Source organism: Solanum pennellii, chromosome 6, assembly GCF_001406875.1.
Source record: "Solanum pennellii chromosome 6, SPENNV200".
Taxonomy (NCBI): Eukaryota; Viridiplantae; Streptophyta; class Magnoliopsida; order Solanales; family Solanaceae; genus Solanum; species Solanum pennellii.
In genome coordinates this window covers 28,743,743-28,770,535 of record NC_028642.1, presented here as the reverse complement: position 1 = coordinate 28,770,535, position 26,793 = coordinate 28,743,743, and the positions used below count along the sequence as shown (strand labels likewise).

General features: G+C 37.1%; 1 protein-coding gene and 1 pseudogene across 1 annotated transcript; both read right to left on the bottom strand.

Annotated features, from left to right (window-relative positions):
- Positions 1-1,660: 1,660 nt before the first annotated feature.
- Positions 1,661-26,793, bottom strand: LOC107023515 (E3 ubiquitin protein ligase RIN2-like). The gene is made up of 13 exons (XM_015224228.2): positions 26,607-26,793; positions 25,480-25,875; positions 17,644-17,721; positions 15,895-15,981; positions 15,693-15,814; positions 14,202-14,298; positions 13,978-14,083; positions 12,992-13,149; positions 12,731-12,868; positions 12,557-12,624; positions 12,233-12,463; positions 2,870-3,236; positions 1,661-2,067 (listed from the first exon to the last, which is right to left on the bottom strand). Exons 2-13 carry the CDS (start codon positions 25,753-25,755, stop codon positions 2,011-2,013), a joined length of 1,785 nt encoding a protein of 594 aa, XP_015079714.1. The 5' UTR covers positions 25,756-25,875; positions 26,607-26,793; the 3' UTR covers positions 1,661-2,010.
- On the bottom strand, positions 14,827-14,950 carry LOC114077724 (annotated as a pseudogene).

Sequence of the window (26,793 nt, the reverse complement as noted above, 5' to 3'; positions counted from 1 at the left end):
TCCTACGTGAGCTTGGAAGCTTTAACTTGAGAGTAGATTGAGAGAAGAAGAAAGTGTATTTTGTATTATTGTGAATTAGATGAAATGAATACAATATGAGCATATATATATATATAGCCTTGATGAATAGCAAAACTAACTTCTAACTAACTATTAGAAACTAACAACTTGTAACTAACAACTTGTACAAGTTATAACTAACATCTTGTAACTTGTAACTAGCTAAAGCTACTAATTTGTTATTAACAGAAATAACAGAAAGTATATTCTCATCACACTTATTGTCGTTAACTATGATACTCGTTTAATTTTTATTTTTCTTTGAAAATATTCGGAGTTCAAATTTAAGAAATCTATCGTGGTTCTTTTATGGTGAAATGTAACCCCTCTCAAGTTATCGTCTGTTTATTTGGTGTCCAAATGGATCTTATGTTTGGATACGCTAGTTATGCTTACATATCGATTTAAATATCTTACCCCTCAAACACATATTTTCTAGGATTCTTTATTGGTTGGGAATATTTTCCTTTTCTTCATAAGGGGTAAAAAAAATGAGTTTCTTAAAAAGGTTACTAACCAAATTTTTTAAAATATATATATATATATATTTTTTTAAAAAAAAAGAAGAAACCAATATGCTGGGAGGAAAGGAAACAGAAGCAATCTTTTGGGAATACGACGTTTGGTTAAAGGTTCTACTTGACAAGTTCCTGGTAGTTAATTTGAGACATTTTTGCTTTTCCAAGATTCGTAAAACTTTGACGGACTTAAACTTTTACCAAGTCCTTCGTGCCACACTTGACAACTCGCTCACAATTTTTTTACCATCTATAAGATCAAGCAAGCTTTTTTTAACAATAGATTGCCAAGGGACCGTTTGAATTAAAGAACAATGAAGAATTGCTTGTGAAAGCTTTTGTATGCAAATAATAATTATCAACAAATCCCTACATATTTACAAATTAATCATCTTCTAAAATTCTCTACACAACTAAAAGATTCCAAGAATCTTCCATGCAAATCCATAAAATTCTAAAATCTTCCATGAAATTCTCTATACATCTTTAAAATATTCTACTAAGGACTATTCTTCTTTCAATACAAGTCCTCCACTATGAAACATGGCCCTAAGTGGCATGATAACGTAATGAATCATCACACTAAACAACATTTTTTTTTATAAAAGCCACAAATCACTTACTCATTAAAGTGCTATCATTGGATGCCCTGTTATTCTAAACAAAGACTCGTTGGAATCGCTCTACATAAGCCCAAGGGAAAGCACTGCATGGTTCCAAACAAAGTGACAGCTCGTATAAGGATAACAAATTCAATGGCAGCCCCACGAATTTAGCGAAAGAATGTGTAAATTTTCTCCTCAATTGTATTAGAAACGTGCAAAATTAAATAGATACTCATAATAACTAAATTTCACCCGTGTCATCACATAATTTTTCAACGAAAGATGTGTATGCACCATATTGCCCTTTACCTATCTCCACGATTAACTCCATTAAACATGAGACTACTAGTCTGAACTTACAAATCTTGATATGAAGCAACATAACCCAAATCACTTCAATCTGCATCCCAGTTTCCTTGGGAGCCTTTTTTCCACTAAATACTCTTTATAAAAAAAATTAAATTTAGCGTACCATAATCAACAGGTCTCACCACATATTATTCAATGCCAGTTAGGTGCGGGTAGACTGTCCAACAAAGTAAATTGGCAATATCTATGTGTGCCAAAAGAATATACTCTTTTATTTCACGGGAAGAAAAAAAGAAAGAGGAATTATTATAGCATTTGTCTCTCACAACAAGTTCCCTAAGTTATTTACATGTACAAGAAAGTGAAACTTATATATATATCAGATATAATATGCAGTAACAGGCTTGGCACCCCAACATATTTGGAAACCTCACTCCTGTACACAACCAGAGCTTCAATTTTGATCTGCCTCAGTGAAAGACATACCACAACAGTATCGTAAAGAAAGGTATGTGTAATCACATGTGCAGAAGATTATTCACAGTAACAGTTACCGAGTGTGTTCTCTGTAAATCCTGCAAATTCAAATTTATCAACTTTTAATTGCAATTTTGAAAGAGCACCGAAACAGGAATGTAAATCAAAAATAGCTAATGAGTGGTTCATGGATTGCGCAAATTTAGTACTCATTAGTCCATTAAATCATTAGCTACAATTGTTTACTAGTACTATTTTTCAAATGACAGTACATTGCAAAGGCAAACTTAGGTCCCTTTTATTATAGCCTTCAGGATGGAAGAGTATAATATTATGAGGTATTTTAGCTTCTTTTTTTCCTTTCAGGTTGAGGAGTGGGGGGATAGGGGTGGAGATGGGGAATGAAAATAGCAAGGCAAATTTTTGACTCAAGGAATCTCAACCAAGATGGTCACTTAAAGTTAATGTACAGTAACATCTATTTTGGGTATAAATTTGGCACCAGCCGCCCAAATAACAATCCTTGAAAAATGGACTTAGCTACTTAGCACTAGAACGTAATTTTTACCACCCTCTTTTACTTAATATAAAGGGAAGACGTTAAATGACTACCATATCAAGGGGAATAATTAGGACGAAGATCAGAAAACTATGAATTTGCTCATTGCCCCTGCCCTTCCCCTACCATTTATCTATGAGAACACCAACCATTCATTTCGCTTTTTCATCTCTCTCACTCATTACAATTAATTCTAACTCTGCTTATAGATGCGCACACACCCTCCAAGAGCAAGTCCTTTTTTACTGATTTTGGAGTAAACAGCAAAAGTAAAATGGCTGTAGAGAAACAATAAAGAACACTCATATTTCATGGGAGACTAAAAGTCAAAGTAACCATACCTCAAAAATTATTTCACCAGGTATGTGTGGCAACACTTCTCTAACAGTTTCAACCATTGTGTGTATGTTTGGAATGTTGTTGTTTGTGGCACGTGAGGTTGTCCTCAAGTGCAACCCTCCAGCGCCTCCAATGTGCCTCGCAGAACCTGCAGGAGGAATTGCTGAACTGGAAGTACCAGCCTGGGAGGCACGCATAGACCAAAGATTCCAGGCAGCATCTTCCAGAGCAGTTTGTGCATACGTTTCTCCAACAGCTGCAAGATGCCTCATCACTGTCTGAACCCGACCCAAACTCGCCGCTGACCTGATGCCTGTAGATGGACCAGCACCATCTAAACCCAACCAACCTGAATCAACTCCCGAACCCCTGTAGACAGAATGGAAGAAGCAAAATTAGTGACCTCTCTATGTTTCTAGATGATGAGGAATTACTGCAGAAGATAACAACATAAGCAAATAGCAAAAGGATGAGAGAGAAAACGACCCATTTACAGGAGAGTAAAATCCATTGATACAGATTGAATTTATCAAGGACCTCCTGTGTAAAGTTTCAGAAGTGCAATCATACAAACAATATATAGCAAGCATTGAGAAACCGTGTTATAAAACAAAAGATGTTCCACTTTTGCACAAACACGTGGCAAGCATATATTCTTTAAAATAACTGTCTCAATCACAAAGTAGTTGGGTCCGCTAGACATTCTTTAACACGGACTATCTTAACTTGTTTCATTCCAACACTCTAGATTAGGGGCTCCCAAATTAGAGGTCCCTAAGTCTCACTTAACCATATACCGACACACAAATCCATAATCAAAACAAAAGGACTTGTGTCAAAAGCAGAAAGATAGCAATACAAGTAAGCCATAATATTAACTAGTTTGAATCACCTATATGGATCTTTTTTTTAAAAAAATTGGTAAATTGTATTCATCAACATTAAGGATATGCTGGCCACCTCCAAAAGTGGGCAATTACAAGCTTCCTATCAACTCTACAATCTGATCTACATCTTCTATACAAAGTAGTTTACACCAAAGAAATAGAGTTTCGATACAATTCCATTTTACTTTATGTATGGAATTGGACCTATCTTTAAAGCATCGCCCATTTCTTTCCTTCCATATTGACCACCATATACATGATGGTATTAATCTCCACCATCTCTTTTGACTTTTACTTCCTCCCCTTCTAATCCAGAAACTCAAAAGATCCGATGTGTGCACTGGCATTGTCCAGCTAGTACTTGTTTTGTTGAGGAAAAGGTTCCATAACCGAGTGGTGAACTTACTATGTAAAAATAGATGCTTATTGGTTTCCCCTGTTCTGTCGCAAAGAAAACACCTGGGAACTAGTTGTCTACCTTTCTTTTGTAAGACTTCTTGTGTAAGACAAGCTCTCCTAATGACTAGCCAAGTAAAATCTTTCACTTTGGCGGGCATGACACTCTTCCAGAAGTACTTCCAAGGATATTGTGTTCCCCTAGTCATCTCATGTAGTTCGCTGTTATATGCACTTTTGACTGAGAAAATCCCATCTGCGCTGAGTTTCCACAAGACTGTTGGGGTAATGGAAATTCCACCAAATGTTCCTAGCAGAGCTGCCACCCTCTCTATTTCCCAATCATTAAGCATTCTCCTAAATGATATGTTCCATCCCTGCTCTGCCCAACAATCACACACTCTATCTTCAGGATTCTCACAAATGAGGAACAGATCTGGGAAAAGATCCTTGAGAGAGGTTTGATTAACCCATCCATCCTCCAAAATTTTGTTGTTCCCATTGCCCACTTTGAGAAATAAATTTATTTCCATCTGCGGCCAAAAATTTTGGATTGTTCTTTACACACCCACACCATAAGGTTCAGAAACATTCTCTGTACACCAGGGGTTTATTTCACCGTACTTCACTACTATAACCTCCTTCCATAGAACTCTTGGCTCACCAGTGTATCTCCACAGCTACTTCATCAGTAGACTCTCATTTTGCAACCTCAAATTTCTGATTCGCAGCCCACTCTTTCTTTGCTGAAAAGCAGAGTCTTCCAGTTTACTAGACAATAACCTTTCCCTTCTTTATTTACATGCCACGGAAAGTTCCTCCTTAGCCTGTCTAACTTTTCCACAACTTTTGCTGGGATTGGAAATAAAGACATCACATAGGTGGGTAAGGAATCTAGAACAGAATTTATCAAGACCACTCTTCCACCTAAAGATAAATACTGAGCTTTCCACCTAGTTAATTTCCTTTCAGTCTTTCCAGGATACATCCCAGATGTCCAGTGCCTTGTGAGTGCTACCCAGAGGCATGCCCAAGTAAGTGGTAGGCATTTTATGAACTCCACATCCAAAAATATTTGCCAAGTTTTGAATCTGCTGGACTTCATTAACAGGGAACAAACTGCTTTTCCCCCAATTTATTCTCAACCCTGATATCTTTGCTTCCTGCTTTTATTTGCTTTACTAGGTCCTCAGGTATTCCGTAAAATTATAGATCCTTTTAAACAACTCACATGCGATTTACGTTTATCCTGTCCCTCTTTGTAACCTTCAGATATCATGGTGGCACTCCTATGAATTGTTGAATTTGGAGGACTAATTAGTGTTTGGTCAGACCATCTCTTCTCTATTTTATCCACTATCTGTGTTGCTTTTTAAACTATCTGCTGAATGTAATTACTTCTGACCGTGTCTAATCTTGTATGATTGCACATCCACATTAAAATATGCATTTTTAAAACTCGTCTAGTAGATATGTTAGTCTAAGAGGCTCCATATTCACTTGCATATAACCCTTGCTGGTCTCACAACCATTCTATAGAATATCTCGCACATCATTCCTACGTGTCAGGTCATTTTAATAAAATGTATTATATTTCATTTATCATATCAATTTCCAGGAATGCTGAGGTAATTAGTTACGTGAATTGTCTGCAATTACACACCAGTCCCACCAAATCTTAATATAACCTCATTCTATATACAGTGGTCAAACTTGCAGTGTATCTTATCAGATTCCAGGGAGATTTTTGCACCAGAGAAATTGTGTTTTCCCTTTACTCTTTTATGAATCATGATTGACTAAAAAAAAAGGTTGGGGGCTACATAACGAGGGGATATCCATATATTTCCTGGTGCAGAGGAATCTTCTTCGCAGAGTGGCATTTAGCAGGAAGGTGTTCCCTTGGATATGCCATTTATTACATCTGGCCACAGAAGCAACAGGAAACAGATACAACAGCCTGGAGACTTGAAGACCGTCTTCAACAACTACATTAATTCCCAAAAGTACAAGAGTTATTTGGCAGATTATTAGCATTGTGACAGGAAGATGGAGAGGAGGGCCATATCAGAAAAATGCTACAAGAATCGACATATTCCTGTACTCTTTTCCTTGGGATGAGATGTTCACCCAAATTCGACAAAGTATTTTACCTAGTTTGGCATCTGATCATAGTCCAATAGTACTGACCTGTGGGGATGAGGTTTTCAAAAAATCATATTTCAAGTTTGAGCAGTGGCGGTTAAATGTGGAGGGTTTTCAAGACAAAGTTAAGGATTGGTGGGGGTCCTTTAATGTGACAGGCAGTCCCGACTTTATACTAGCCTCAAAATTGAGCTTCCTAAAAAAGAAGCTCAAGAATGGAGCAAAGAAAATAGAGGCAACTGGAAGGTAAGAAAAGAACACCTACTGGAACAAATTGGCAGTTTGGAAAACATTCAAGTGCACAGAGCTTTAAAAGATGATGAGCAACTTTTGAATGCTCATATAGCAATGGACTATGAGGAAGTAGCTAGAAATGAGGAAATCCATTGGAGACAAAGATCCAGGATTCAGTGGATAAAGAATGGAGATAAGAACACCAAGTTCTTCCACAGAATGGTGACATCCCACAAAAGAAACAATACTATAGAATCCTTGGTGATTAATGGAGAAGAGTCTTCAGATCCTGTTGCAATAAAAAATGAAATTGTGGAGTTTTATCGGATTTTGTACAAGGAGACAGAAAGTTGGAGACCATCTTGGATGTTCAAACAATCACAGAAGAACAAATCTTGTTGTTTAGAGACTTTGAGGAGGAAGAAGTTTTGGAAGGAATAAACAAGTGTGCTGTTGATAAGTCACCTGGACCAGATGGCTATACAATGGCTTTCTTCAGTGCTTTTTGGGTAACTATCAAAGATGAAGTGATGCAGACCTTCCACAAATTTCATGCTCATCAAAAGTTTGAAAAGAGTTTTAATGCCACATTTGTAGCTTTAGTTCCAAAGAAGGTGGGGGCAAATGAGCTAAAGGATTTTAGACCTATCAGCTTGATCACGGGGGTATACAAGATCATAGATAAGGTGCTGGCAGAAAGGTTGAAAAAGGTGATCAGTAAGCTAATAAACAAGCACCAAATGGCCTTTATCAAAGGAAGGACAATCATAGATGCTGCACTTCTAGCTAGTGAGTGCATTGATTCTAGAATTAGAGGTGGAACCCCTGGACTGATGTGCAAGCTAGACATTGAGAAGGCATATGACCATTTGAACTGGGAGTTTCTAATCAATATCCTAAGGCAGATGGGGTTTGGGTGGAGATGGTTAAGCTGGATAAATTTCTGCATTAAACCACTCGGTTCTCCATACTTGTAAATGGAGAACCAGTTGGTTTCCAGCAGAAAGAGGCCAAAGACAAGGGGACCCACTATCCCCCTTTCTATTTATCATAGCCATGGAAGGTTTGGACAGATTGATGAGAGTTGCTTCTCAGAATAACTGGATAAGGGGCTTTTCCATAAAGAACAGGGTGAATGATATAATTGAGCTAACACATCTTTTTTATGCAGATGACATATTGGTACTCTGTGAAGCTGAGCAGGAATAAATTTGCTACTTAAGAGTGATCCTGATGATCCTGATGGTCTTTGAGGCTTGCTCAGGATTAAAAAGTCTGGAGAAAGAGTAGCATTTTTCCAATTAAGGAAGTGCAACGGATTGAGGATCTTGCAAGCATTTTGAATTGCAAAATAGAGAAGCTCCCAACAGTTTACCTTGGTATGCCTTTGGGCTCCGAGCACAACGCAGAAAAAATTTGGGATGACATTATTGAGAAAACAGAGAAGAAATTGGCTATATGGAAATCTCAATACCCATCTCTGGGATGTAGAGTTACACTAATCAACTCAGTTCTGGATTCTTTACCCACTTATGTGATGTCCCTCTTTTCTATTCCTAGTAGGATAGTGAAGGTTTTAGATGCACTCAGAAGGAACTTCTTATGGCAAGGAAACAAAGTAACGAAGGGATTCAACCTGGTGAAATGGTCTGTAGTACAACAAAGCAAGGAAAATGGAGGGCGGGGAGTGAGAAATTTAAAAGTTCATAACATGAGCCTTCTCTCAAAATGGCTGTGGAAATACAATCAGGAGGAGCAGGCTCTATGGGAAGAGATAATAAACCACAAATATGGGCAAGAGGACTTCTGGTGCACTAGTGAAGTAAGTGAAACTTATGGGGTTGGGGTGTGAAGGACCATCAGAAACCTATGGGAGAGTCTAAAAAACAACTCAAAGATTGTGGTGGGCAGAGGAGACAAAACAAAGTTCTGGCTAGATGATTGGTGTGTAAATGGGATTTTGAGGGACTTGTTCCCTATTCTTTTCTCAATATGCACAAATACCAACAGCAAGATAGAGGAGATGTGGTCTCCACAATGTTGGAATATAATATTTAGAAGACTGCTAAATGACTGGGAGATTGATGGAATGGTGGAGTGTTTGGGCTTGATTGGTGGATTCCCAGGTACTACTCTAGAGCCAGACAGATTTGCATGGGGACATCATAAAGATGGGGTATTTTCAGTGAATAGATGATACAACTGGGGACATAAAAGAAGCGCAGGAAGATCCATTGGACCTTGGAACACAATATGGAAAAGTGTGGCTCCTACCAAGGTGATGGTTGCTAAGAAAAAATGTTTGACTCATGTAACAATGCAGAAGAGGCGCATCAACATAGTATCCAGATGTCTCCTTTGTAGAGAAGCTCTCGAGACTAACAAACACTTATTCATGCACTGTAAGGTAACTGCTCAGGTGTGGGCTCTGTTTACAAGCATAGCCAATGAACATTGGACTATTCCTGAACACACCTCTGACCTTCTTAGTTGCTGGATCAAAAGGGTAGGCAGCAAAAGTCATAAAAGATAGTGGAGAACAGTTCCAGCATGTATCTGGTGGATTATATGGAAAGAAAGGAATCAGAGAACTTTTAAATGGAAGGAGTGTACAATACAGAAGATCAAATGGAAAGTAATTACTACTTTAGGATTTTGGTGTAAAGAACAGGATATAGAAGAGGAGTTACAATTAGTGGACTTCATAGGCTCTCTGTAAGTATTTCTTTTTAGTCTTTTCCCTTTCTTATAACAGTTTTTCCGGAGGTGGCCAGCATAGCCCTTAATGCTGAGGAATACAAAAAGTTACCAGTTTCAAAATAAATTATTGTGCCTGAAGTGGAAATAAATTATTGTGCCTGAAGTGGCTCCTAACAAAGGGTGGGGAGATATAGCTATAAAGATTGCCGAAATTTGTAGACAAGGGACCCTTGAATATGGTGGAGCAGCAGCCTCTAAGGCAAGGTATTCCATACGGTGAAGCAGCTGCCAAAAACAAGTGGCTGGTGAAAGAAGGGAACATCATGTTAGAACAGCACAAGGAGTGTATCAACTTTTATGAGACAATGGGCTTCTCAGGGAAGGGGGCTGTCCCCACCAGATTTGAACTGAGAAGATGGGTATCAGACAATGGAAATTAGCTTTCATAGTGCTGATCTAACATGATGTTCCCTTTCATAGTGCTGATCTATCAATGGAAATTAGCTTTCATAGGACCTCAATTATACACAGTTCCTGTTCGAATTTCCGAATACCAAGATGGATGAGCAAGTTATGCCAGGAAGCTAGATGTGGAGCAGGAAACCATCAAGCTGAAGTGATGGCCACCAGAAGCCACTTTCATGAGAGAAGAAAAAATCACAGATTGGTTATGGGTCAGAATCATTGGTCTTCCTTTACACCTTAGGACAAAGGAGAAGAAGAAAAAACCACAGATTGGTTATGGGTCAGAATCACTGGTCTTCCTTTACACCTTAGGACGAAGGAGACTATGGTAGATATTGGCAAGAAGTGCAGCGGGTGGATTGAAACGGAAGAGGAGAACACTATAAAGAATCATAGTGATACTTAAGGAGAGACTTCACATGACAGCGTACATAGATAAGAGGAACACAGACTTGGTTAATTGGAATCTCTCATTAGTTAGCAAGAACGAAGGGGCATAGGTTTTAGGAACTTAAAAGCACATAATCAAAGCCTACTCATAAAGTGGTTGTGGAGGTATAGTTCTGAACCTAATCCCTTGTGGAGAATATTCATTGGTGAAAAATATAGCCAGACAGATCAGTGGTGTACAAGTCCAGTCAACAACCTTCATGTGACAGGGATCTGGAAAGCTATCAGACAACTATGGGATTCTTTTCAGATGATACACAAGGGTGGGCAATGGGAGGACTTCATTTTGGCATGATAAATGGGTAAGTCATGGGCCACTAGAAGATATTTTTCCTGAGTTTTTGTATATAGCATCACTTCCTGACATCAAACTGGATAGTGTTTGGGGACTGAATGACTGAGATTTCATCTTCAGGAGAGGGTTGAATGATTGGGATCTGTGGAGAATCAATGATCTTTTTCCTACTTGTTTTCATAGGTCTCAAGGAGGAAGAAGATTCTCTTTTACTGGAATAGAAACAAGAATGGGATTTATACTGTTAATTCTGCTTATCTTAACCTCTCACGGACAAGCCAACCCATTGTGAATTGCCCATGGAAGTGCATTTGGAAGGCTAAAGTTCCTACCAAGGTTGTGAGCTTTCCATGGCTGGTTGCTTGCTAGAGAAGTTTGCCTTACTCAAGAAAGCTTAGCTTCCAGTTATGTTCTAGGTGTATTTTATGTGGGAAAGCTGTAGAGTCCAACAGCCATCTGTTTATACACTGTCCTTTGACTACTCAATTGTGGATTTTGTTTCTTAACTTGGCAGGCTTAGTTAGACTATGCATGCTAGTTCTGCTGATCTGCTAAGAGCTTGGAACAATAAGACGGACACAGTGAGACAGAAAGAGTGGTGGAGGTTGTTCCCTGCTTGCATATGGTGGTCAATACGGAGAGAGAGGAACTCAAGATTTTTTGAAGATAAATACAATTCATTGCAAAATGTATGCAAAATGTTAAGATGAATTGTATCCTTTAGATTTATTTTGTGTAAAGAAAGCAATTTAGAGAGTACAGATTCTCTGGTAGATATGTTAGGTAGTCTGTAGGTATAATAGATCACTTTGATCTATTCTTTTGCAGTAAAAATGGTTAACACTCCCCTAAGTGTTTTCTTATATATATATATTGAGAGTGTTAGTAGTCCTTTACACAGGATTAAAATGAACTTCACAATCACTTTTTGCCATTGGTGCAGTTCAGAGTATGTAGATGATCCTATAGCTGTTAGAGATATCCTAGGTCCTTTGTAAGATGAAGTAGGATCTAGTTTAGTTTTGTTTTAAGTACATGCAAGTGTATGTAGCTCCATGATGTAAATTTGGGATCCCAGCCTTTAGTGCTGAAGATTATACACAAATCTGTTACCTTTGTCAAAAAATATCTCTCTCTCTCTCTCTCTCTCTCTCTCTCTCTCTATATATATATATATATATATATATATATATATATATAGAGAGAGAGAGAGAGAGAGAGATTGTTACAATTCTCAAAAAAAAACTTGCAGTGTATGTATCTAGTTTATTTCTACTTATCCTAAAACACTTACTTCCTGTTCCTGAGGTTCTTCTTCACAACACAAACTTTTGTTCAGCTCTCACTAATTTCGTCAGTTGACAATATAAATTGCTAAAAAGGTTTGTCCTATGGGACCTCATCTTGCATATATTGGCTCGCTCATCCCTAACTAAAGTAAACAAGTAAAGGCTCAAAGCAAATCCTTGAAGTAATCACGCAGTTCAGGGGAAATCCTTTATATCAATCATCACCACCGCTTCTCGCACTTGTGAAGGCTCCTTCATAAATATTCATTATCTCACTCTTATGTATCTTATATGAATTCATTTCTTCTTGAACGACTTTTCTTGACACTCTAATCAAATATATTCTGTCAGTTATCCTCTTTACATTTCAGAACTTCTACAAAAATATTAGATAGAACAGCAACAGGCACAATATAATATTCCACAGCAGATGCTGGTTTAGCTGAAACCAATAGTGGCAAATGGGTAAGAAGCAATCACCGACAATGGTACAAGAAAACTGACCTCCAATCACGACTTTCAAGAGGATTGTGCATTTGATTGCGGGAAGCTTCATTTTGAAGTGCATGGCCAGGAAGATTCAACTGATCAAGTCCCATACTCATCTCACGAGCAAGCAGCTCATCACCCCGAACATCTGCAATTTGAGGATTTACCTCATTCTCGCTTCTTCCTATAAACAACGGCTTCCGGCAAGTGGGACATGAATAATTTTCAGTTAAACCTTGATCCAACCTGCAATTATTTGGCAATATTTGTATACGAATTTTTCCTAAGATTGCAATTTGCACTACCCAGTAAACATTTCAAGCAACAACTAAGCCATACCAAGATCTCAAGCATGCAAGATGGAAAAGATGATTACAAGATAGTTTTTTCGCCTTTGCCATTGGTTCCTGTCATTTCCAGCATATCAAAGGCTTACATATTCAAAGCAAAAAAGAATCGTATAAAAAGGAAAATGGAATAAGAAGAAGGAAGCTCGAAGGGGCAGGGAGATACCCTGCAAATAGCACATTCATCATCATAAGTTTGTAGCTCTTCCAAAGTTGCATCAGGAAGTGCACCATGAAGAGTTCCCAATGCTATTCTCAGTTTAATAAACCCTTTGACCCGTTTTACAATGGCACTTAATAAAGCCTGCTCAAAATAAACTGAAGTTAAGTAACAACGCATGGACATACTAAACATTAGATAGAAGAGGGAAACTGAGGTATTTGAAAAATTATGAGATTACATTAATTCATACAGATAAATATTTACACGGATATTTAGGAAAAGCATTGCATCCACAAGGTGAAATGCCATGCCATGAAGCCACCAAATGTGCACATAATGAGCAAGGGCCATCAACAGAGTCATCATGTCCAGGAGAAAACCCATATTCCGAATAAGAACGCCTTTCCATTCCCCAAATGAGCCTGTAAGAGGTTTTTAGGAATAAGATGAGAATCGGAGATGGTTAAAGACAAAAAGAAAATCATTATTTCTTATTTGAGTAAATATCCTATGTACTTCAATACTGCAAGAACAAGGTACAGGGAAGACGACTAAGATGTGTTTTAAACCACAGACTTCACATGAAACCATCCATAGAACAGAAGCAGAAAGGAAACTCTTTCCACATCCTTTCAGCGGATATAAATTCCGGCAAGCTCAAGATTAATAAAGGATGCACATATATATCCTTAATATCTTTTTTACACGCACATATATCCTTCATTAGCAATGATTAGGGAGTATTTGATTAAAAACTTCAAAGAGAAGATGACTTCTTAAATAGAGTAACTTTGTAAAGTTATTGTAAAGATATGACATCTGCACCTAATTAAACCCCAAAAGCTAGCTCATGAGGGAAGGTTTGTCCAAGTCTATATAAGGAGACCAGATTCCCATCCTTCTACTGATGTGGGACATCTTAACACCCCGCACACCCGAACCTCAACTGGAACGTGAGCTCTCTACCGATGTGGGACATGTTAACAGTTATATAAGCAGAATATCCCACTATTAATGGAAAAGAGTACGGCAGACACAAACGAAGAGCATCAACCTCATTAAGGAAAAGATCACACCGCTTGCGAGAACATTTCAAAGAAGGGTTGATAAATCAAACAAAAATCTTGAATGCAGAACATTGATCACAAAATCCACTTCAGTAAGGCACAGAGCATCTCCAATAAATCACATAACCTCATTACTCAATCAACCAGATCACCTAAAGCAAAAGTTAACAGCATAAAATTTACCTGCGGCAGATATGTCAAAGAGCTTGGATATTCTACTATTTGAAATATCATTTGCTGAGTCATGGATATATATGTCAAGCAGCTGGAATCCATGAACAAGAATAGCCTGCAGCAAAGGATTGGCATACAAAATGCAATCGTTAACATGTTTTTGGAAAGGTCAAAAACATTCAAAAGCATGTGTCAAAGAAAAATAGAAGATATACCCTCCTAACGTACTGTACCTGTAGCGTCTCAAATGCTATGCTAAGAGGCTCAAAGAACAATAACAAAAAAAGGGATGAACTTATTGTTTTATATACAATCAGGCACGCCCTCATCCTGCAAGGACACCAAAAAGTGTAGTTAGAGAAGTATTCAAAAGACCAGATAATGTGCTTAAAGCATTTGAGATGTCATCCACCAAAAGAAACTGAAACTCTGGTTCCCGTACACAGAGTCGAACAACACATCAACTTGACCCCCTCAATGAACGTTAATATCACAAAAGGCTGGAATAGAACACCCAAGGACATATTCACTATTATCCCAACCAGGTAGCTTAAGTTAAACCAATGTTGTGAAAAGCGAGCCATTCATTGCATATTGCGATGAAGCAACTTTCTTCTTCTTCTTTTTATGATAACCGTGGTGTTCGAGCTAGCTTATGCACACCACGACTAATTCCAATAATCAATTTATTTAATATTATTTGTGTAAATATTTTTTTCAGTTTGTTGCTGCTGGACACTACTCGATGGCTAAAATGGCCAGAAAGTGATGGAAAAAAGACAAACTATAATGAAAAGAGCAGGAGAATAATTGAAGTCTTAAAATCTAAGAAGAAGAGGCCAAACATGTGTTTATTTAACTAGGTAAATGAATTTAAATGATAAATGGCTACTGTTTAGACTTAAAAGGGTGGAAAATCAGAGGATGTGGAGTTGTGAACAAATACTACACTTGATCTTAGCCGAAAGGCCAAGAAAGGTGTAATCAGAAGATGTGAAGGGAAGACTTTAATGGCCAAAAACTCCTAAACAGATCACTGAGTTTCCCTTTTGTGTTTACTCCCTTTGTTTAGCAAAATATACATTGCAGAGTACTTGCATGAATGAAGTGAATGGTAAATTTTCTTTATTAAGGAGCAAATTAAGTCTCTTTGGATTCAGGTCCTTTCTAACTGTTTTTGTAGTTACTACTTTCAGCCAAATAAGGTCAAAGTTAGGTCGTTTTTCTTATATTTGGACTGATGTGTTCATTGATTTTTCGTCTAGGACGTAATATCTGAACTTCCATATTTCTAGGTAGTTTTATAGAAGAAACACTCTTCCTATCTTTCCCCCTGTTCTGATAAGTATTTCTGTTCTATCTTTCAGTCGTGAGGTCCTCACTATCCTGAAATTCCACGCACATCTTATATCGTCCATCCAGTTTTGGGTGTTGGACTATTGGTGAACTCGATATTATGCTGTTGTTATAGTGAGCAATATGACATGCATAGGCCGTGTAAATTCTAGAGACCTCCATGTAAAATTTGCCCAAAGAACAAAACGGTATTAGGGATTAAAGAATCAGACTTGAATCTCTGGAGACACATTTGCTGCCAAAACAGCAATAGTTCGAAAATACAAAAGACAACAAACATACAATACCTTCTACATCTACAATCTTCAAATAAGAATGACCTCTGCATAATGTAATGCACAACAAACAGATTTAGGTCTAGGAAGTACCAGAGTAAGTTGGCAGAGAGAACCAGCAATAAAGCAGAATACACCCGGAAATATGACCAGGAAGTAGCTGAAGGAGAGGCATTCAATCGTTCAAGTCGATCCCTAGCTAAAGCTTGAAACATCTGCAGATATGTAAATTTTATCCAAGGTTAGACACTCAAAATCCCAATATCAATACCTTCGAATACACAACAGAGGATACCTTTAAAAAGCAAAGAACAGCTAGCCACGTTGACCACAGGCCTGCTTGATACAGCGTAGGTGGAACAACCAACGGAAGAAAAGTTCCCTGGAAGTAGTTATCAGCGGGCAGTATACTAAAACACTTCCAATATAACCACTAGAGAGAAACATGAATGTGAGAATGACTTTATTGACCATACTAGTGTGAAGTTTACATGCATAGAGGACGACTAAATGTAGACTTCAAATTTAGCAAATGATACCATGGAGCTACAAGTCTCAAGCACTTAGTTTGAAATGCTCTAGATCATTGTGGAAGTGTTCAGAACTACTGCAATCGCTTCTCAGTGAAAGATCACAATGACAAGACATATCCAATCTGATCAAACCAACACTTTGAAACAATTCAACCAAATACCAGATCTAGCATTGACACATCCAAATCCATATGCCCTATGCACCAGTTACTATTCCTATTGAAACTATGTTAGATCTGTAGATAGCAAGAAAGATAGGGATTAAAGGGAAGGATGTTTTAGGGCTGTATGGTAGTGATGAGATAATGAATGCAGAAAACATGACAGACGGGGTTGAAGAAATGGTACGATCAGAAGATGTGGGCATTTAAGGTATGTAAATAACGTAAATGCTACCACCTGTTTCGATTCAGACCCATTTAATCCCATTCTTGCATTTCGCCTAGATAGAAAGATGCACTATTTCTTTCAACTTTCAAATGAACTTCCCAATCCACCAAAGGTTAAGGATTAAGGGATCGCAAGACATATCAAATTCTTGAACTTGGGATATTTATTCGTTCGATATCATGTTGCTGGCATTTCAAATTTTGCAATCTGACAGCAGTGATATGTGGTTACCCTGTAACTTTTCTGAAAATTCATGTAGACATCTCATATCGGAACCAGATGTGGACTTTGTAGAATTATTATTTTAACAAATGAAAAGTTTCCAATATAAAACGAAAAACATATGAGTGTGTTAAAGTCATCAGAAGAAATTGAGATCTTCAACTACTAAACTTAGAAGACACCATGGTATTAAAATTCATCATTTATAGCAGGTCCAAGCCCAACAAAATGAGTTCCCTATCTTCATGCAGGTTCTCCTTCCTTCCTCAGTCTAATAGAACATGGACCTACAAAAATTTATACAGTGCACTGTATTTTGTCCAATTCATCGACAAGACGAACCCTGTGGATCACTATGGAGGTTTTGCAAAGCAAGAATTGAGAGGTGCTAATACTCTGAACAAGGCTGAATGTCATGTCTCGACACTTTGCACAACTTTACATTCTTCTCCCTTATTCTTATGCCAAATTTGACTGGCAAAGTGGCGGGACATGACATGAAGTTCACGTCTTTCACCAAGTTGTCCAGAAACTAGAACTAGTTCAAAATGAGGGGCCCTCACTCCTTTCAAGTCCCATTTTTTTAGTTTCTTTCCACCAAGTACACATACTCACTTGGCTCAGCATTGCTCCAAGAAGTTAGAAAATGTAACCATCACACATCACCTTACTTAGTCATCCATTCAATGTCAAGCAATATAACAAATTAAAGTGGCCAAAAGATCTTTACAAGTAAAAATCTTGGAAACAATGCCAAGTGCCAACACCATATGTTGCAATTTTCCTTAACTTCGGTCACAAAATGTAGAGTTTGAATCATAGCAATAGAGGAAAGAAAAGAAGAAAAAAGATAATCAAGGTTCTATATACCACCTTATTCATGTAGCTGAGATATTTACCTTGGAAATAATATAATTGATAAGGCGTTCAGCCAGCTTTCGGATTTCTGACGAGTGCAAATCTCCAAAGAATATAGTCTGCAGAAAGTTGTGGAAAGAACTTATGTTGTAAAAGGTACTCTATAATATTTGAACAGGATTCAGGTGCAAAAAGAGTACCTAATATCCCATGAACTTTCATTAGAAGCATTAAGAAGTACTATTTTTAACATTCACAGAGACATTCTAGCCATCACATGAAGAAATGTCCAAGAAACCAAAAAATTAAAGAGTGTTAGACATTCAATAAGGCTGAAAGGGCGTCCTTTCAGAGATAATCAAGAAAATATTCCACCTCCCAATCTTTTTTACCTAATTTCTCATTCATCCGTCCCTGAAATTATTTTTCTACAACACAAAGTCAACATTTCTTAATATATGATAGCATTACAATATTTTTAATTTGATGTAATATTTTTACGCACTTTTCACATCTTCTTACCAGTATTTTGATATATTTTGACCAAACGCAAATATATTATACAATGATCAATCAAATATTTTTTCATAATCCCTGTAGAAAATCAACTAGATCAATTTAAGAACAGACTAAGTGATACACCACATACTTCCTATCTGGATTACAATAAAAGGAGTCCAAATTACATCTCAAAGAATAAATAATAGAATCCTAGAACCACAGCTATCCACCCAATATTGAAAAGAAATACAAAGAAAACAGTAAATGTTTTGGTGCAAGCCTAAATAAGTTATCTATTCTTAAATACACTGTGACCCGGTATGTAAATCCTGGTTTTCAGAGGGTTAAGCTAATTTGTGGAGACGTCTCTAGTGATGTCCCAATGCTGAAAGCTCGAAGATACGCATGAGTTGAAAACACTCTACCATAGAGATAAAGCTTCTATCTTATGAGAATAAGGGACATCGGGCCTATGAAGCAGGAGAGAAGTCTTGTGACAATAGAGTCCAATGGTTTAGACATTGTTAGCAGGAACATCGAGAGGTTCACAGAGGACTGTTGGTTTGAAACTGTCATAGATGGATCAAGGGCACATGTTCTCAGAGAAGGATAGAGAAGCTAGAAGGAGTAGAGAAAGGTCAGATAGTAGAATGAAAGAGCAGACTTATGGTAAACTGAAAAAGTAAGTAAGAGGTGCAGTAGGAAAGGACTTGAAGGAAAGAAGATATGGGCAAGACTAGTAGGTTCACTTTATATCTTTGGTATTCCCCCCACAATGTAGAGATGTTGACAATAAACTAGGGGTATGGTCGAGATTGATGAGGCAACAATTACTGGATCTAAGAAGATGTTAGCTAGATTTTGTTCGTGGTGGATGAACTAATCATCCTTCCACTCAAAGTCAACTCACTTCACTATGATATTCTATCAAACTTACAAAGGAAGGAGGAAGATGAGGTGAACAAGCTGAGAGGAGCAATGGTTGAAAGAGTCTGTATGAGACATGTAGATACATGAACTGCCAAATTTAGTTTCAAATTGGAGAGACATGGAGTTCTTCTCAAATTAAAGAACTGAATTAGAGTATAACAGCCAGAAAGAAAACAGACAGAAAAATGGGAGCAAAAACTTGTGGGCTTTTGCACGAATAACCCAAATATGCTATAGTGAACCCAAGAAGAGAATATAGCCTAGTCTAAAGAGGAGAGAAGAATAAACAAAAGCAAACAAACTCATACTAGGTTCGATCCTCTGGAGCCCAATAGCACAGTTAAGCCTACTAGTGGTGATGTTCAGCTAACTCACACTATGACATGAGCTTGGCCCCTTCACAGAGGATCTAGGAAAGCACAGGAGCTCCAACATAAAGGACAGGAGAAACATGCGCAAAGCAAGAGGAAGAAAATAAAAGCTTCCACTATAGTCAAACTTCATCTGTTGTTCCCCAGCATATGGTAACATAACAAATAACTTAAGTAAGTCTCACAGACCAGATTGATCATGTATTTCTCTAACTCAACCATTTTTGCGTCCTTTAGTACGCGTGACCTATCTCCTTTTTTCATAGTCAAGATGTGCTTGTGGGATGAGAATTTACTCTGCAAACTTGCTTTCTTGAAAGACAGTGAAGCGAAGTCCCTCGTTCGATAATGGCTGGTCTCTAAAGGCCCTTAAGAAAGAGGCTTAAATCATCGATTCCAATCCAATTATGTTTTTCTTTTTATTGGTATGCCCCACGATTCCTAAAAAGATTATTCTAGGATAAATGGGCAATAGTTAGGAGAGGTGCGCCAGCAACATACAGAAGCAGAGTTATTAGATACTACATGAACACCCGGCCAGAATTCATGACGGCTAAAAAAAAGTAATTTTGTACATAAGATATGGCTTTTGGGGTTTTGATCGAAATGGAATCCTTAAAAACCAAGGCTGGAGAGTAGTTAGATTCTATATTCCAAGAAGTCTTAAATAGAAGCCAAATCCATGAGAGAGAATCCTTTGAAGCCAATCCAGAGACCGATAAAGATCAAAAGATCAAAGGAGAATCTATTCTTTTCATTTCATATTTGAAAATGGGATTATCAACTATACTTGACTGGAAAGCCCGATACACGTTTCAATCTTGTGTGTCCAGAACGTTAGACAATTATATTGTTTCCAACCCAATTGAGGTAGTGCCCATTGTCACCAGGAGCAAGTTGGTAGGAGGGCCTTGAATCATCCAGCTTGAGATTGGTTCTTATGTCGAACAGGTTACAAGCTTAAAGAAAGCATTACTGGGCCACGGCTTGTCAAAGCCGAGAGGCTAAAGAAAAAGTCAACTCTAAGTGATAAAGTTGCTTTGACTACATAATTGTGTCTGTCCGATGGAGCAAATTGGATGATCAGGTATCTTTAAATAAAACCGGCATAATGAAATTGATTGTACCAAGGACGTCGATTTCGCTGAGAGAAGTGGCAGTTCAGGCTTCAGATGGAATCCAAAGATAAATTCAATAAGACAGAGTTCCCTTTGAATAAATCTACTAGTTTGTTGATGTTTAGTTTCCCATACTCCCAAGATAAACACTTAGGGGTCGTTTGGTAGGGAGTATTAGGGAAAATAGTCCAAGTATTAAGTGTGGTATTATTTAATTCTATGTTTGGTAGGAATTATGGATCAATCCATGGATTAGTTATATACCCTACATGGTATTAGAGGGTGTATAACTAATACCTTCCATTTGGTGGTATTAATTTAATACCATGGGACTAATCTAGATAAAGACAAAAATACCCCCTCAAATCCTTTTAATCATTTTGTTTATTTTCTTGATTTTATATTTTATATTTATACTAATAAATTTGTTTAAATAAATTAATTTGCAAATTTTATTATTTAGATATAACTTTTTGTTTCTAAAACATGAGTTATTTAATCTACTTATTATTAATATAAAATATGATAATCCGACTAATATGCTAATGTTGATGTATGAATTTAAGAACAATTCATAAGTCAAATATTGTCTCTTAACGGAAGTTCCTTAAACATTACATAAGTAGTCTAAAACAAGAGCATATACATATAAATAAAACATCTCGAATATAAAAATAGTTTAATTAATTTGCTATATCTATTGTTTATTTTTATTTTATTATATGATAAAGAGTTTTTTAAAAGAGTTATTGATACAAAACAAAGTTCAATAAATTTTCCCTATATATTATTATAGTTGTGTGACATTTTGAGATAGTAACTCCAATTTATAGATGACAATTATTTACTCTCAAATAATTTAAGTGAGAACGTAGTGAATATGATAATAAAGTTTTATTCTCCTATCTAGTTAAAAATGCTATGAAAAAATAATATTATCCGCCAATTATCTACCTTGACCCAATTACATAAAATACAAAAATCCCATAACAACTCAAGGGTATAATTGGAAAGAATTTTTTTGTAGAGCTTTAAACCACAAACAAAACTAGTTAAAAGACAATGAACCAAACACTTGATAATAATAATCCCTGCATTACCAATCCCTGCATTACCAATCCCTGCATTACCAATCTCTGCATTACTAATCCCTGCATTATTGATCTTTGTACCAAACGACCCCTTAATTCTAAGAAGTGTTACTAAGGTTTCTCCAAATAAGTATGAAAATCAAAAAACTTATCCTCATGATTTTTGTTGAGAAACTGATTGAAGTAGGAATTTCATCTATGTCTGATCACACTATCTACTCTCAAGTTTAGTTTTTTTTTATGAAGTAATAAGAAATTTCATTGCTGGCATCAAGAAGATGCAGAATAGTACAAAAGTTAGGAAAATAACACATCTTTGTTAGCTCAATCACAAAAAAAGACTAAACTAGTATCAGGGAGCTAACAAAGTTCAAAAAGTTCTCAGGTGAATCTATGGGTGAAAGACTATGCCAACTATAGATACAGAAGATACTTTAGCCTTGAGGGAGTGATTTGGAGTTGGCCTTACCAACTCTCCAATTGCACCAGCATTCAAAGGCATCTTTGGTACTATGTGGCATTACCCAATAAATACCAAATATATACAAAAAAATACTCTAAGTAAGCAGCGATTGTACAATGTAAAATAGATGGTTGTTGGACTCAAGGTTCTGTTGGCACATGTAATATCTATTGGCAATCTGAAAATTCCTTTTCTTAAGGTTGTCTAGACTCTTGAGTGAGGCAAACTTCATGAGAGATGTCCAACTGAAGCATATGATTTTTGTTGGGAGCTTAGTCATTCCATATCAACTTCCATGGCCAGATATCAAGCAATTCATTAGAAGACCACCAACTTGTAACTCTGTCAACAAAGACTTACATAGATAGGATAAAATCACCTAAAACTTTTATACAGGGGAGCTACCCACAATATATTTGGGAATGCCTCTAGGAGATGAGAGCAAATCAAAAGGCATATGGAACAATGTACTGGAGAAATGCGAGAAGAAGCTTGCCAACTGGAAAAGCCAGTATTTATCCCTGGGTGGCAGAGCTAATCTCACCAAAAGTGTTCTTGATGATTTGCCTAACTACATGATGTTGGTGTACCCTATACCAGCAAGTGTAAGAGACGGATTAGATGCCATTAGAAGAAACTTTCTTTGGCAAGGAAATTGTGATCCTAATAAGCACAGGTTTCACTTGGTCAAGTGGAATGAAGTTTTAGTCAGCAAGAAAGAAGGGGGACTAGGAACAAGGAATCTTAAAATACAAAACCACAGCTTGCTAATGAAATGGCTGTGGAGATTTTCATCACAAGAACGATCGTTGTGGAAAGATACCATTAAGGCCAGATATGGAATGTAGAAAAGTGGATCAGCAACATAGCAACACAACCATAATGCACCGGAGTGTGGAGGACAATCAGGAACCTATGGCCAAAACTTATAAACAAGTGCAAAATTAAGATAGGAGATGGTGGAAAAACACTGTTTTGAGAGGAAGTTTGGGTGGGACAGGCAACACTCTCAGCTAGTTTCCCGGACCTATTTAACTTGAGTCTACAGAAAGTGGCCACTGTCAAAGAAATGAGAGATGCTCAGGGATGGAATTTAAGGTTCAGAAGACCTTTAAATCATTGGGAGGTGAATAGAATGGTTGAATTTCTAAATATCCTGGAACGATGCAAGGAACTCAGTAACAGTGAAGACAAACTGTTATGGGCTCCAGATACACAGAAGAGATTCTCAGTTGGAGCGAGCAGCTTACAGAAACTCACAGAGCAAACAAGCTACTGGCCATAGAAAATGATCTGGAAAGTTAAGGTGCCATTCAAGGTGGCCTGTTTTACTTGGGTCTTAGAAAAACAGGTTGTTCTCACGCAGGATAACCATATGAAGAAGGGCCTCGATTTGTGCTCCAGGTGTTTTTTTTGTGAATGTGAGACAGAGACAATAAATCATCTCTTTTTACACTGCAAGGAGAGAGTGAAAGTTTGGCAAATTTCCATTAATATAAGGGGCATCAGTTGGTCAATGCCAGGAAAAATAAAGGACGCTTTAGCGTGTTGGAATCGGGATGGAATTCAGTCAGGGCACAGGGAGAGATGGAAGATTGTCCCAGCCTGCATTTGGTGGAAGACTATTTGGCTGGAAAGGAATCAGAGATGTTTGGAGAACAAGAGCTGCTCTATGGAGAAGATGAAGTTGAATTGTTTAGCACTTTTCTATTTTTAGTGTAAACATGAATATTCTCATGAAGATGAGAATATCCCTAGTATCTTAGAGTTCTTAATGAGTTGACAGGAAACAACAACATTTCTGTATTTCTGATTAGTATTATTGGAATACGTCCTGAGTATTCCTGTGTTTATAATACAAGTTACCTTTTCTCAAAAAATCACCTAGTACTTTTGTCTCCACTGAGACTTGATCCTAAGACTTCATGGATTCTTTTCATTTCATTGACCACTAGGCTACACCCTTGGGTGCTTAGTAGGAATTTTGTCACAACACTTACTTCCTAAAGTCATGCATTTAAGGCTTTACCCCAAGCTTCACTAATTGTCTTCTTCAATTCTCTATTTGTTCTCTTATACCTTTCAAAAACTTCTCCATCTTCTGTTTTTGATAACTTCTTACTCTACTCTCTTTTTGTTTTAACAAAACTTGGCACCTTTTTACGCCACCACCGCCAGCATGATTTTTGTAGTTCAGGTCTCATGATATGTTTGCCCACAAGTATTAGGAAAAATAATCCATGTATAAAATTGTACTGTTTTATACTTCATTTGATTACCATTTCAAATTCAGCATATTCAAAATGTGTAATCTTTTAGATAATAATTATTGTATTATTTTATCCCAGTCAATGTGGTATAACTATACAATGATTAGCTATACTTGGATAAAAATAAACCAAATGACAAAAATGCCCTCCTTCCAAAGCACTTCTTTACACCTAACGGATAGCTCTAAGGTTATAATTGGAAACAAGAGTTTAAACAATTTAAAATCAAACATGCGCTTTAAATCATACATTGTAGAGCTCATTTTTAATACAACAATCCTAACATCTACAAAAATGCATATGCACTAAATAATCCGTGATTTTATAAATCTCATCCTTGTATTAACATCTTTGCATCAACTTATCAGTGAACCAAACAACCCCTTAGAAATTTTAGACACACCTAAAACTTCATTTGTTACTTTCTCAATGCAACTTATCATTTCCTACCACAAAGTATTTATGAAACATCTAGGTCTCGTTCTCCCTCCTTCAGAAGCTTGTCCTCAAGGATTAAATACTATTTGGTTCGAGCCTTCTAGTATCAACTCGGCAACTACCATGCTCCACTCTTTCACTTTACCTCCAGAGCTACTAGTTTATATAAGATGGTAATGGTTTATTTTGGCACCACCTTGCAGTCGTTACATGTGACCCTGTCACTTTACTCTTTTTTTTATTAGGAAAAAAAAAGGAAGGGGGGGGGGGTGAATGGGGATAAGTGGTAAGGAGTAAGGATTTCAAGGTTATGTTCAGATTAAAATTTATTTGGCTGGGATTACTTATATGCTTAAATGTATTCAAGTACGATTCCCTCTTTTTTTAAATTTTGTTATATAAAACTAAATTTTAAGCTAGAATAAATCTAATATGGTCAATCTCATACCATAATAATGTCCATCATAAGAAAAGAATTGCCCTTGTGGATGGAAAAACAACAATAAAGAATTATCCACGGGTATACCGTAGATACTGAATACCTGGCCAACTGCATTAATCATTATATTAGAACAAGCATTTGTTGATTTACCCATAGCTTTACAAGAAAAAACTTAATAATCGCTTGAAATTTTCCAGCCCATGGTGACAATATTAGTCATAACTATTCATCTCAGCATGGAAAGAGTAAGTACCTTAAGAAACAAAACTAGCAGTATAAATACGTTGACTGCAAAATTGGCTCCTAGAGCAATTGTTGTATGTGAACCTAAAAGGTTCTCTAATGCACGGCTTCCATTCCCGAAGTTAATAATACTCTCCCTGATGAGCCCATCTGATTTTAGTTTCTCAACCGAAATTCCCATCCAACACTGGAGCCCGACATAGCTCAGAACAGTGCAGAATGCTGAAACTGACAAGTAGGTTACACCCATGGCAAATATATTTATCTTTCTCAGCGCTAACAGCATCCAAGACTTTCATTAGAACAATTAAGCATGATCATTTGCCCTCAAAATTGGTGGCTGCAACTTAGTATACCGCAACCAGTCCACCTAATTCTGAATGGTAGTGGAACTTAAAGCAAAAAACTGCATCAAAAGAAGAATAATCCAAGATTATTTCCTCAATAAAACAGCAGAAAAGAGAAGAAGCATTGCCATGTATCAACAAATGAATGTCAGGCTAACAGCACACTCACTATCAGAGTTGTTAAAAGCCTATAGTTCATCCTCACAAGAATCTTGACTACCCTCCCCAACTCATGTCACCCGAAAGAGTAATTATTAAGCACTGGAATGAAACAGGTTCATATAAGGAGCAGAATGGAGATTGAGTATTCATATGCCGAACCCATTTAGTACAGGACTAAAGCTTAGTTTTTTTTCCCCTTGGGACCTATTTAATATGTTTTGGCTGTTGAAATTTCCACCTAACCACTGCGGCAATTCATGGATTCCACTGAGCAGATACCAAACTTTACCAATGGAATGCTCAACTCGAAAGTGATCCTCATTTCACAGCAACTCCTTAACATATATATGAGAATTTCTTCCCACTACAAACAAAAAGTACCAAACAGGTGTTGTATTTAGAGAAAAGTCAACAACACAATTACCAATTGTCCAACGCAAAACCCTAGAACTAGCAAATAGGTGCACACAAAAAGGATTAAGCAATCAAAAAAGTGCTAAAAACGTCAAAGAAGTAAATCAACAAGAAAGATCTGATTGAAGGATTCAGTAATGAAGAGCTGAATTAGCATCTGTATATATAATTTAAAACATCGACATTAAGATGGAAAATCGGAAGAATTGAGAACCTGTGATGAAGATCTCAGACAAAGATGAAAGCAGAAACCTTGTCGTTGTTGGGTAAACTTAGTCTGAGATCTTCAGCTTCATGTCAATGGATCAGTTTTTTGCGGGAAATTGAAGAGTGATAGAAACGGCATACTTGAGAATTGTCTTTGGAGATATATTATAGTACTCTAGTACTACTTCTCTAAT

Excerpts from the sequence above, each read along its gene's own strand:
- LOC107023515 (XM_015224228.2), bottom strand. The coding sequence starts at position 25,755 with ATGCTGTTAGCGCTGAGAAAGATAAATATATTTGCCATGGGTGTAACC. Across the intron at positions 13,150-13,977 it reads CTTTGACATATCTGCCGCAG|GCTCATTTGGGGAATGGAAA; the intron begins GTAAATTTTATG and ends AACCTCTTACAG. Across the intron at positions 12,625-12,730 it reads ATGAATGTGCTATTTGCAGG|GAACCAATGGCAAAGGCGAA; the intron begins GTATCTCCCTGC and ends TGGAAATGACAG.